This window comes from Humulus lupulus, chromosome X (assembly GCF_963169125.1).
Source record: "Humulus lupulus chromosome X, drHumLupu1.1, whole genome shotgun sequence".
Lineage (NCBI taxonomy): Eukaryota > Viridiplantae > Streptophyta > Magnoliopsida > Rosales > Cannabaceae > Humulus > Humulus lupulus.
In genome coordinates, this window is record NC_084802.1 from 236,946,359 (window position 1) to 236,959,955 (window position 13,597).

Here is a 13,597-nt window from a genome sequence, read left to right on the forward strand (position 1 = left end):
ATAAGTGATCTTAGTTAAACACACACCAAAAACAAATTTATATATGAATCTTCCTTGAATACTATTGTATATATATATACTTAGTATTATATTTTCTTAATTACCTTTTAGAGTTCTTAGGCTTTTAGGCTTTCTAGTTTAAATATATATATATATATATATATATATAGATAGTGCGATTAGTGTTGCAACAACACAATTTTAGATTTTAGATTGCCAACTTCTTTTTATAAGAAATTTTCTCTGCTCTCCTTGAAGAATAAGTTTATATATATTAGATATGTGAAAAATTATTAGGTGGTAATTGTTTTTAATTATTATCTAAGATACTTTTAGTATTTGGTACACTTACAATTCGAATTCTTTTAATGAGTAAGTGTATAATGTGTATATATATATAGATGAAGTGCATTGATATTTATGTACACGATAAGTATAAGTATGCAAGCGAGTCGACAGACTTACTTGGTTAGTGAAACCAACCCCGAATCCGAGCAAGATACGGCCTAATATGAGCATAGCGATATTAGCAGCACCACCATTAATTGCAGCTCCAATAAAGAAGGTGCAACCGCCAAAAACCATGCTATTCCGGCGGCCCAAGGTTGCTGTCAGGCGGCTTGCAACTAGGGATGCAGCTAAGCCAGCTATGTAAAGTGAAGATGTGAATGCTGTCAAAGCTTGACTATCGTAGACGCAGTACATGTTTGTTTTTGCTTCTGCTGCGTTCCTTTGTACAGATGGGAAAAATTTCTTCAGAAACGGTCCCATTGTGGTCACTCCACCTGATATTATATTATAGAAATGATATTTTTTACCATCATTTGTACATACATATATATATATTTATAGATATATATATATATATGTGTGTGAAATTTTTACCGTGGAGACATGTATTTTGTTGTCGACGTTATTATTTTAGGCACGTGAAAAAGTTGTACACTAAATATTTTTTTTATATGATGATGTAAAATGAAGTTATTTAGGATCTTCATGGAGTTTTTAGAAAATTTCAAATAATTTATAATGCCCAAAATATATTTCAAAATAAATTATTTCACGAGCGTATAAAACAAGCTTCAAAATAACATATTTTATGTTTTTTAATACCGTAAATTATTCAGAATTTCACAAAAATTTGTGGGGTTCTAAATAATTATATTATACATTGTCATATTAAAAAAATTATATTGTAACATATTTATGTGCCGAAAACACAAAAACAGGTTGTTTTGAAGCTTGTTTTATATGCGCGTAAAATAGATTGTTTTGAAGTCTGTTTTCGACACCGTAAATTATTTAAAAATTCTTAAAACCTATAAGATGCTTACTATAACTACAACATACACTACCATATAAAAAAATTAAGTTATAATATTTTTACATACTAAAAATAGAAACGTCACTATTGATGAAGATAAAAGCTAGACAAAAACTTAGTAGATAATAAGCTTATGATATATAAGTTATATATATATATATATATATAGTCCATGACTACTCCTATATATAGTACCCTTTCATAAAAAAAAAATCAATAATATGCGCCGATTAAAATAACAAAATAACTATATTATACCGTTTATTATTGTAAAAAAAAATTAACGAAAAGCTCATTGATTTATTTACACGTTTACTTTGATAAGAACTATATATACTGTATATAGCTCGATGATAACATGTATTCTATATGATAGATTAAAGAGTTCTAATTGTCGCTTCATAGTAGACACAAAAAATATGGGAAAGTTTAGTATATATGCATGAAGGGGATACATTATACAAAAGTATCCCACTTAATGCAAGTATTCCAAAAGTATGCTTATTTTGAATTTTTTTGGCCAGGTAGACTAAACTACTGCTCTCATACTTTCCCCCCTCTCTCTCTCACTTCAGATGGTCTCTCTCTCACCCTCCTCTCCTTCCTCCTCCCCTCTCCCTCACTCTATACCTAAACCAAGACCTCTCTCTGTCGAAACATACACCCCCGACTCATATCACCATCATCATATATAGTGCAAGGATATTAGAGGAAGAACTCTTATTATTCAGTCAAAACTGATATCAAAAACTACCTTGCACAAGAGGACCAACTCAGCTTAAATAAAAGGCTGAGAAGGGTCCAATCCGAAAGTAACCAACCAAATTAAAACATAATTGGTTAACCAAGAAAGCTAACATAAACCAAGCCTAACTAACTAACCATAAACTTAATTCTAATAGACCCCCTCAAGATAAAATATACAAATTTTTAACTTTCATCTTGGATATTAAGTCCTTAAAATGAGCTGGAAATAAAGGTTTGGTGAGAAAGTCAGCTATATTGTTCTTTGTAGGGACATGAATGAGTTTGATGCAGCCTTCTTGTATTTTGTCGCGGACAATATGACAGTCTATGTCGATGTGTTTTGTTCTCTCATGAAAAGCAGGATTTTCTGATATATGGATTGCAGCTGTACTGTCACAATATAAGATAGCTGGATTGTTGTGAATGACATGGAAGTCTTTGAGTAGCATTAGCCATAGCACGGTATTCAGTTTCAGCGGAAGAGCGGGACACTGTGCTTTGCTTCTTGGACTTCCATGAAATGAGAGATTGGCCAAGGAATATACAGTAGCCCGAAACTGAGCGTCGAGTATCAAGACAAGATCCCCAATCCGCATCTGAAAAAATTTTAAGACTGAAATCTGAAGTATAATTAGATTGAGCATGAGCACTTAAGTGGGGTGTAGAAGAAAAGTGAAAGAAAAGGCCTTGGCCCGAGGTACCCTTTAAGTATTGAAGGATGTGTTGGGCAGCTTGCATATTTGAGGCATTCTAGGAGAAGATTAAAATTGACTTAAATGATTCACATCAAAGGAAATGTCAGGACGAGTTATAGTTAAGTAAATTAATTTACCAATAAGACGTCTATAAGTTGTAGGATCAGATAAGAGAGGACCTTTATCCTTACTGAGATTTGTATTTGGCTCCATAGGAGTGGAGGAAACTTGGTGCCCATACAACCTGTGTCATTTAAGAGCTGTAAAGTAAAAGGGCGTTGAGATACAGAAATACCACTATTTGATCACCCAATTTCTAGCCCCAAAAGAAACGTAAAGGACCAAGGTCCTTTAACTGAAAAACTGAGTTTAGTTGTTGTGTAAACAAGGAAATAGCAGAGTCATTGTTAGAAGCAATAACTATTGTAACGACCCAAATTCGCTATTAAGGCTTAAGGGCCTTGAGTAGTGTGCCTGGAGGGCATAATGGGATTCCATGTGTGACTTTAATGAGTTTAATGCATGATTATGATTTAATGCACGTTATATGACTATTTGATTATTTGTGATGCATGACTATGTGAATTAGTATGCATGTAGACCTGATTGAGCATATTTGTAATTTGGCCATTTTGGGCATGACCGTGTTGATATCTGTGATCTGTGACTCGAGACGATCCTAGAATGAGCGGGTTAGCGGAAAAGTCAAAGCGGGAATCTATACCCGGCTTGGGTTAAGCCTAGGGAGTTTAAATGAGAATTTGGGAAATATATTGAGGTTAATCTTGATGATGAGGAATGTATATTGATGATTAATCAGGTATTGGGTAGCGAGCGGGAATTATTAGGAACACTTGAGGAATTAGTGGGAATTTGGGTAATATGACTAAAATGCCCCTTTATGGGCAAAAAGGTTTAGAATTATTAAGGGAGGGCATTTTGGTCTTTAGGCTTGGAAGAGATGAGTTAAGAAGGGCTTTATACTTAGTGGATTTTTTAGAAAAAGAGTTATAGGCTGAAAAGAAAGAAAGAAGGAAGAGAAAGGAAAAGAGAGAAAAGCTGAAGGGTTTTGTCCAAAGAATCGGTTTGTGGCTCTCCCAACCAATTTCCTTCATTTTTCTTGGATTCAAGCTCAGTGGAGAGCTAGGGTAGGCTGAGCATCAAGGATCATAAGCTAGACTTGAGGATTGGCAAGAGATTAGCAAGATCACATCTGAAATTTGAGGTAAGTTCTTGGAGATTTCAGTTTTAGGGCATGACTGGTTTGAACTGTGTTTTTGAGCTAAATGGATGGGATTTTTGGGGAAATCAGGCCAAGGTTGTGAAGGTACAAGCTAAGGAGGTCTAGGGTTCAATTCAAGGACGAAATTCCACCCACGGTATGATTTCTAAGACCTTATCTTTGTTGTTGAGTGGATTTCTGGTTTTTGGGTTCATTATGTTAGATTTTGAGTTTTGGGTTGCTTGAGCTTGGGGTTGAGTTCTTGGGATGCTTGGGATGAGTGTGAGGTGTGGTTAAGTGTGTTTTTGGGCAAGTTTGGGGTTGAAATGGTAGAAGAAAATCGCAAGAAGCGATTTTTGGGTTTGGCTGGTCTGCAACTAGCGCTACAGCGCTAGTCAGGGGGCGCTGTAGCGCTAGCCCCTGCTTCTGATGGGGTGGTTCTGCTTGTAGTGCTACAGCACCCTCTTTAGAGCGCTGTAGCGCTGCACTGTTCACAGAGGGGATTTTTGGGCTTTTGTGAAGGGATTTTGACCTAGGGTTCGGGGCTCGATTCCGCCACTTTGTTTTGGGGATCTAGGACTTCCCAGGGGCTCGGGATTGGTCCCGAGGCTAGGTTTTGGACTTGAGGTTTGGTAATGACTTTGACTTATGGATTTTGCTTAGGTAAGCGCTAGGGCTCGAGTAGGATCGTGCTCAAGGAGTCAGGTTGATCAAGGCCATCGAATTTAAAGGTAAGAAAACCGTAACACCCGGGATTAGGGCATGGGCCCACAGTGTTATTGCAGGGCATGGCCCTAGATTGTTTTACTTGCAAATGTATGACCTTGGATGAATTATTATATGCTTGAATGATTATTTCGAAATGTTTTATGCGTGCGATTATAATGAAATGAACGGCTAAGGCCGAGAGCGGCAAAGGCCGGGTACGGCTTTGGGGCCGGAAGTAACGCTCAGCACATGTGATGCTTATAGCCAGGGTGGGACCCAAGGGATACAAGAGTTATCCTGACGGTGAGGACCGAGACCTCAGGCTTTGGTAAGGCCTCTGGGGCGGCATGGCCGTGCTTGTTTAGTCTAATGGTTTTCCTATTTATCAGTGGGTTATGTCAGCTATATACTATGCATATGTTATGCACTATTTGGGTTTTCTTGCTGGGCTTCGGCTCACAGGTGCTCTGTGTGGCAGGTAAAAGCAAGGAGTCAGTCAACCGGCCATGAGTATGGAGAGCGTGGGGGCAGCGCGTACATGTTCGGCCTGCCCGACTGCTTTGGTTGGGGGCATTTTGTATATGGCTGTATTAACTCATTCTTTTGATAATTAACCTGGTGTAAATCTATTTTTGAGTTGTAAATATTTTGTAAACCTTATTTTGGGATCCCAGATGTTTGATACTTAACGTTTTCAATGAAACTAAACATTTTCAAAGAGTACAGCGTTAGATTCTGGTTTATTCACACTTTTGGTTTTAGAAACCACAAAGAGTCAGTCAAAAGCACGATTTCTGTTTTAAACTCACTTAGTAACGGCTCTAAGGTAGTAGGGCGTTACAACTATATCATCAACATAAATTAAGATAGCAATGAAGGTGCTATAAGTACTCTTGATGAACAAAGAGTTGTCAGAATATGATTGTTTAAACCCATTTGAAGTAAGATATGTGCTGAGTTTTGTGTACCATTGTCTTGAGGCTTGTTTTAAGCCATATAGACTCTTGGTTAATTTACAAACAACATTTTGAGTTAAATGTATTTTGGGTTGATAACCCTTTGGTAGTTTCATATAGACATTTTCATTTAAGTCTCCATGAAGGAAGGCATTGTTAATGTCTAACTGAGATAATGACCAAATTTTTATTGTAGCAAGAGCAAGTAATAATTTAAGGGTATTAACTTTTGCAACAGGAGCAAAGGTGTCTATGTAATCAATACCTTATTTTTGGGTGTAGCATTTGGCCACTAATCTAGCTTTATACCTGTCAATGGAACCATTGGCTTGATATTTTTCTTTGTATATCCACTTGTTGCCTATGGTGTGATGTCCAGGAGGGAGAGATATTATTTTACATGTGTTGTTATCTTCTAAAGCTTTGATTTCTACAGCCATCGCTTGCTGCCATTCAAGTATGACAGATGTAAGTTTGTAGCTAGTGGGCTCCATAATAGTATTGGCAGCAAGAATGGCAGCCCGAAAAGATTCATTAAGCCTGTCATAAGATAAAAAATCATATAAGGGATGCGCAGTAGAGGTAGTTAGATTACAAACATAATCATCAAGATATTTTGGGCATGATAGGACACGTCCAGAAGTAGACGAATGAGGAATATTTGGTGGAGTATGTGAATCTTGATGTTGAGGTGAAGCTTTAGATTGGGGAGATATAGGCTTTAAAGAAGGGTTAGTTCCTGCATTTGACAACATGGATTGTGAGCACAAAGAATCAATATTATGATGAGATAGATTATTTTTAAATGGAAATATATTCTCATAAAAAACTACATCCCGAGAATGAAAAATTTGATGGCTTTCTATGTCAAGAAGAGTATATGCTTTCATTCCGAGAGGGTAACCAATGAAGATGCAAGGTTTGTACCTTGGAGAAAATTTATGTCGTTTACTATCTAAAGTAGAGGCAAAGCAAGGCAGCCAAACACACGAAGATGATCGTAACAAGGAAGTTTATTATGAAGTAATTCAAATGATGTTTTCTTTTTTAGAATCATGGAAGGGGTTCTATTGATAAGATAAACTGCTGTACTGACAATATATGACCAATAAGGAAGAGATAACTGAGATTGAAATAAACGAGCTCGTGCAACATTTAAAATGTGTTGATGCTTCCTTTCAACAACAGAGTTTTGTTGTGGTCTTTCGACACATGAGTGATAATGAAGAATGCCCTTAGATGCATAAAATGTAGTAAGATTAAACTCTTTTGCATTATCAGTCCAAATACCTTTAATAGAAGCCGAAAATTGAGTGGCAACAAGGTTAAAAAATTGAGGTATAATGGTTTGAACTTCAGATTTAGTCTTAAGCATGTAAACCCAAGTATATCTTGTGTGGTCATCAACAATAGTAAGAAAATATGTGTACCCTTCTAAAGTCATGATATGGAATGCACCCCAAATGTCTAAGTGAATTAAATCAAAAGGAGAAGCAGCCATATTATTTTGAGGATGGAAATGCAGTCATTATTGTTTAGCAAGATGACAAATTGAACACACATTATCTTGAGAAGGTTCTGAAAATTGTAAATTTTTATTGATAGCTTTTGAAACTTGTACAGAAGGATGACCAAGGCGAAAGTGCCATTGGTTCAAATCATTACATTTGGAGTTCAAAGTATTATTATGACTAGAGATAAGTACAGCAGTAAATATATGTGAAAAGAAAGAATTGGTATAACCCGAATGTAAGAAAGAAGGAACTTGTTGAATGAAGAATAGGTTGCCCACTTTCTTAGCAATCCCAATCTTTGAAGTCAGCCGAGGAACCTGAAGAAAATAGTTAGAGTGGTCAAAGAAAATAGTGTTAGGACTGTTGTGAAGATAGGCAGGTATAGAAAAAGATTGAACCGAAATTCAGGGATATAAAGAACATTAGTCAATAAAATGTCTTTGTTCATACGTACAGTACCAAATTTATGAATAAAAATCTTATGGCCATTAGGTAAAGTAACATATTTATCAAGAACATGGTTGTTAAAAGAGATAAAAAACTTGGTAGAGTGGCAAACATGATGAGTGGCACCACTATCTACTATCCAAACAAAATGGGGAGAAGATACAATTTTACCAGTGATATTAGATACTTGAGGAAGAGTATCACTTGGGGAAGAGGTATGATGCAGCTATTGACCTAACAGAGCAATTAGTTGTTGGCTGAGTTCCAGTTGGGATGGTTGAAGGATCGGTCCACTTGGTGAAGAAGTAGAGACAGAAACTTGATTAGTCTTGACAAAATCAGATTTGCGTTTATCACCATAACACAAGGGAAATCCATGAAGGAAAAAACATTTCTCCTTGAGGTGCCCTGGTTTGAGACAATGGGTACAAGTGGGGCGCATCTTCTTGGTGCGAGATGTAGAAGATGGAACGGATGGAGGGACAGCAGCAATGAAGGTTATGTTGTGAGATGGCCGAAGTCTCCTTTGATTCTCTTCTTGAATAATCATGGAAAAAACTTTTGGAAGAGAGGGGAATGGATCTATCAACAATATTTGAGCTTTTACAACATGAAAAGACTCATTCAAACCCATGAGGAATTGAAGAACATGTTCTTGGTTAAGAAAATCAAGAGAGTCAGCAGAAGCAGCACAAGTACAAGGAAGTCTAGGGCGTAAATCAGTAACCTCATCCCATATAGCTTTGAGTTTAGTGAAGTAGGAACTTACAGAGTCATCACCTTGATGAAGGCTGATGAGAGATGTTCGAAGATCAAAGATCTTAAGTCCGTTTCCTTTATCAAACCTACTGTTTAGTTCATTCCACATAGCAGCAGCAGTGTCCAAGAACAAAATACTACTTTTGATGTCAGGGGAAACAGAGTGAAGGATCCAAGACATTACCATGTGGTTGCAGCGAAGCCATTGATTGAGAAGAGGATCATCTTCAGCTGGTTGAGGGAGAGATCCATTGAGGAAGGGGAGTTTGTTCTTTGTTCGAATGGAGATCTTGAAATCTCTTCTCCATTGTTGAAAATTCTTGTCTGTGAGGGGAGGAGATGCAAGAACAAGTGCTGGGTGATCTCTCGTGCTCAAGAAGTAGGGACTACTACCATCTTTATGGGCAGGTCGATCAAGAACAGAAAAAGAAGAGAAAGGATTGGAGACATGGATGGGAGAATTCAGAACCCTAGAAATTGGGGGTTCTTGAGGAGGAGCATCAAGATTCGGAAGCAGTCGTTGAAGGCTCCGGAAGAGGATGAACGGGGCTTGTATTTCGAAGACCTGTAGCTCTTGTTCGTTCCATGGAGACAAAGGAGAAAAGAAAGTTCAGATGGTCACTGATACCATATTAGAGGAAGAACTCTTATTATTCAGTCAAAACTGATATAAAAAACTACCCTGTACAAGAGGACCAACTCAGCTTAAATAAAGGCTGAGAAGGGTCCAATCCGAAAGTAACCAACCAAACTAAATTAAAACAGAATTGGTTAACCAAGAAAGCTAACATAAACCAAGCCTAACTAACTAACCATAAACTTAATTCTAATAAAGGAAAACACTTTGACTGTAAATGAGATGGATGTTAAAGTGAAGTTTTTCAATGGAAACATTGACAAGACAATTTATATGGTGCAAGGAAAATACTTTGAGTCACGATGCCCAAAGAATATGGTTTACATATTGGTAAAATTCATCTATGGACTTGGGCAAGCTTCTATACCACAAGTTTTATCAAGTAATTATCTCATTTAATTTTTAGATGAATGTTGTTGATGATCGTGTGTATCACAAATCCAGTGGGAGTAAGTATAATTTCTTAGTTTTATGTGTTGATGGCAGACTGCTCACCACTACTCATATATGCATTTTACATGAATCATAGAGATTTTTATCTAAGAATATTGAGATGAAAGATCTTGGAGACATCTCTTTTAAATTAAGAATTTAGATACGCCCAGATCACTCTTAGGGCATCCTTAGATTATTTCAATGAGTCAAGTACTCAAAAGATTTGGCAAGAAAGATATCAAATCGAGTAACATTTGTCACTTAAGGAAATAAGTTCAGTTTAAATCAGTGCCCTAGGAGCAACATTATCATTCAGAAAATGCAAAAGATTCTTTATACATCAATTATTGTGAGTCTTATGTATGTATGCATGCTTAAGTATGTATGTTCTTATATATTTAACTTTAAGTTTCGTGTTGTTAAAAGGGGGAGTTTAGAGTCGTATAGTATTGATAAGGACATATAAGGATAAACTCCATGGTTCCAGATCTGCTCACTAAGAATTTACTACTAGGGTATTTCAAGAATATAATGCTCACAAGGGGTATGGTATATATTATTTGATGATGCTCGAGTTTAGTGGGAATTTGTATTCTAAATTTTGGTTTGTTTAGACACATATTTAATGATTTTTTTTGGTAAGTAAAGTTTATGGGCTAAAGTTTGTGTACTATGAATGAGTTCTGTCTATTGTGATTTAAACATTCAATTAGTAAGAGTAAAGAATTCGTCTCACTAAAGAATAAAGTAGTATCGATTGGAAATAGACATATTTGGATGCATGTAATTTCTTTGTTACGAATCCATGATTGATATGTATCTTTTGTTTGTATTGGTATACGTGATAATTTATAAATTAGTCAGGCTAAATGTGACAAAGATTGCTTTAATCAAGTCATGATATAACCAGCGGATGAGGTTGTTTGAAAATACCTTTATTTGTGAGGGTAGCTTTTAAGCTCACAAGGTTATACATATTTATAAGGAGACAAATATAGTACACATGATAGATTGTTTGATAAATTCCAATATGTAGGCCACATATGTGTAAATGAGTAGTGACATCCTAAAGTAAGCCCATTTAATGTCTATTTAAATAATTGAATAATGAGTTTATATATTTTTGGATCCTGTATTTTGTCTCATTACCTGTTTGGACCCTGTGTTTTGACAAATTATTTTTTGGACTCTATGTTTTGTAAAATAATTAAAATAGAACTCTAAACTCAATTTTGATAAAGAAAATATTGAATATAACAACATAATTTTTAAGCAGAATGATTTTATTTTTGTTCTTAATTGTTAGTTTGTTAAATTATTTGTGATTTTAGTTGAGAAATCATTGACCAAAATCGGGTTTAGTATTTTATTTTAACCATTTTACAAAACATAGGGTCCAAAATGTAATTTGTCAAAACACAAGGTCCAAACAGGTAATGAGACAAAACACGAGGTCCAAAAAAGTATACACCCTTGAATAATTTGATATTAAAGTGTCATAGATTTTGTATGGAGATGCCATAGGAAAATCATCATTTTAATCTCTTAAATTTTAGCTAAATACCAAATTTCACCTTCTGTTTTAAAAAAGAATAAATAAGAGTTTTTCCCTCCAAATTATTACCACTTGCAATTCATGCCTCCCGAATTTTTCACATAGTTAAAAATTTCTCATAAATTATGCACATTGCCCCTCCTCCAGATTTATCCATTCCTAAGCTCGGGCCAATAATTCATCTACACTCTTTACTCCTTTTCCTTGGAGTTCTTACCATAAATCACCTCCTACCGTGATCCATGTCCTCATTGCCATGAGCTTTGAGCTATCATCATCATCTCTAGCTCATGCTGCTGCATTGGCGAATTGGTTCAGATATGCTTCAGGGACTCACTAGGTTGCTATTTTATGTTAGCCAGTGAATCGACCTCAACGTGAGTTTCATTCGAAGCTCGGAACTGTCTCTTAAATTCGGAAGACAATTTCTTCCACGAGGTGATTGAATGCTTTTTTGTACTTTTTGAACCATAATGTGGTGGGTCCGGTCAGAGTTGCGTGGAACAAGATACATCTTAAGTCGAACCCGAAATTGTGGGCCATCATTAACGTATTGAACATCCCGAGGTGGTTGGATGGATCAGTGTTTCCTTCATATGTATGCATGGTCAGCATCCTAAAGCCAACAGTATACGGAGCTGCACAATTTTCGGAGCAAAAGGCTCGAGCTCCTCATCGAAATAACAATCATCGACTCCTTTTCCAAACAAAATTTGGTGGGTGCGACGTTGAGCTCCCAGTATCATCTTGGCCCACATGTTGCTTTCCAGGACGATGCTGAGCGTTTAAGCCTTTTCCAGCGGGAACGGTCGTATGATGCACCTCCTGATCACCAGGTTGTTCCATCTCGTTGTCATGCATAGACCGAGTGACCACCATGGTGAGTGTTGGATGAAACCTGTGTGGGGGATTAAGCATTAATAAGCTCTCAACGAAAGCACCAATCTGTTCGTCAACAGTTGATTACGAAGCTCGATAACAGAGATATTAGGTTTTCTTACTAAATTGTGATTAGAAAAATGAACAATATCACAAACACTCACACTTTAACGTGGTTTAGTGGTTAAAATCCACCTAGTCCATGAGACAATTTTATTAATCTCTTTAAGGCTCTGGTGAAACTGTTTCTTACAATTTAAGCAGAGTTTCTGTATATCAAAAAGCCACCCATATCTCTATCCATTCCCCTGATATTTATAGAGGGTTTTCTGGAAAGCTTTGGGTAACCTCGGAATAATCTCCCATTTACATAGGGATATGATTGTCTATGGAATTTACATCCATTATCTCGGGTAATAAATGTGTAATAAAATTTGTGCATCAATGAGTGTATAAGGAATTTCTGAATCTTATGGGATCCTTCACTATGCATCATGATCGAGCTTCCACGCGCTGAACACTTCCTTCGAGCTGGATGTCGGAGAACTAACCTAATCTGACACGGGCCAAGTTCAGTCTAGAAGGCGATCGAGCCATCACGCATCTCGAACTAGGTTGTTGGCGCAAGAGACAATTTGGAGACTATTTGGTTGTCGAACTATCAAGTTTGACTCTAACTGCTCACACCAGACTTAGCTAAATGTTCTACCTGTACACTTTCTCCATGCGCTTATCTGCTAGTTGAACCCCAGGCTGAGTGACTCAGTTTGTATTTATTTTGGGGTACAACAATATTGTTTTTTGTTAATGTAGACTTTAATACTTTTTTTAAGTTCTTATTCAACTTTTTGTTTATTTTATATTATGCTTTAAATCTATTTTATTTTAGCCTCAAGAGTTTAATATATATAAAAAATAATAAGATTAGGGACTAATTTGCCAATACATATAAAGTATAAGATTAAAATTTATTTAATTTTATTTGTAGTAAAGTTTTTCTATCAAATGTTTTAACCGTGTTAGTCCCAAGAATGTAATTGCATCAAAATAATAAATTTGCGGATTGATTTAAAAAAAAAAGTATGGAGACCAACTGACCAAGACACATATAGTTTGAGGACTATTTGTACAAATAAGCCTTTTTGTTCTAAAATTTAAAGATTAGAGACTTAAGTACAAAATTGGATGAAAAAGAAAAATAAAAAAACTAATTGATGCAAACATTTTGAGAAATTAAGAATTTAAATATCAAAATTTTTATAGGGGACCTAAATGGAAAAAGATAGCGAGAACATGAATTATTGTAGTAAATAAACTTATATAATATAATTTTGGAAATTCACAAAAATACATTAATATTTTTAAAAAATATGAAAAATACGGTAGTTTACAAAAATATAAAAATTTTATGAAAATCACATAGTAGCAAAATTGTAAATATGAAGAGACAAAATTGTAAATGCGAAGTAGTAAAATATAACTATTTTGTAAACATTTGTTACAAATTTATAAATATATGTTACAGATTTGTAAACATCTATAAAAGAAAAGTGGAATTTTGTCTTATTTAATTAGATTTATGTATTTGATAAAAGAATTAGATTTATGTATAGTGCAAGAGAAGAAATAAGAAAAGTGGAAGAGCAAAAATGGAGGTCTATAGCATACAGGACAACAAGTATGAATTCTCATTTTTCTCAACGTGTGATTGTTTGTTAT

General features: G+C 35.6%; 1 protein-coding gene across 1 annotated transcript in view; it reads right to left on the minus strand.

The window, feature by feature from the left end:
- LOC133807125 (sugar transport protein 5) overlaps positions 1 to 13,597 on the minus strand; it is a 54,508-nt gene that overhangs the window by 36,984 nt on the left and 3,927 nt on the right. The window contains exon 2 of the mRNA XM_062245286.1: positions 466 to 785. Within this exon, the coding sequence (XP_062101270.1) occupies positions 466 to 785 (320 nt within the window). The remainder of the gene's footprint in view (positions 1 to 465; positions 786 to 13,597) is intronic.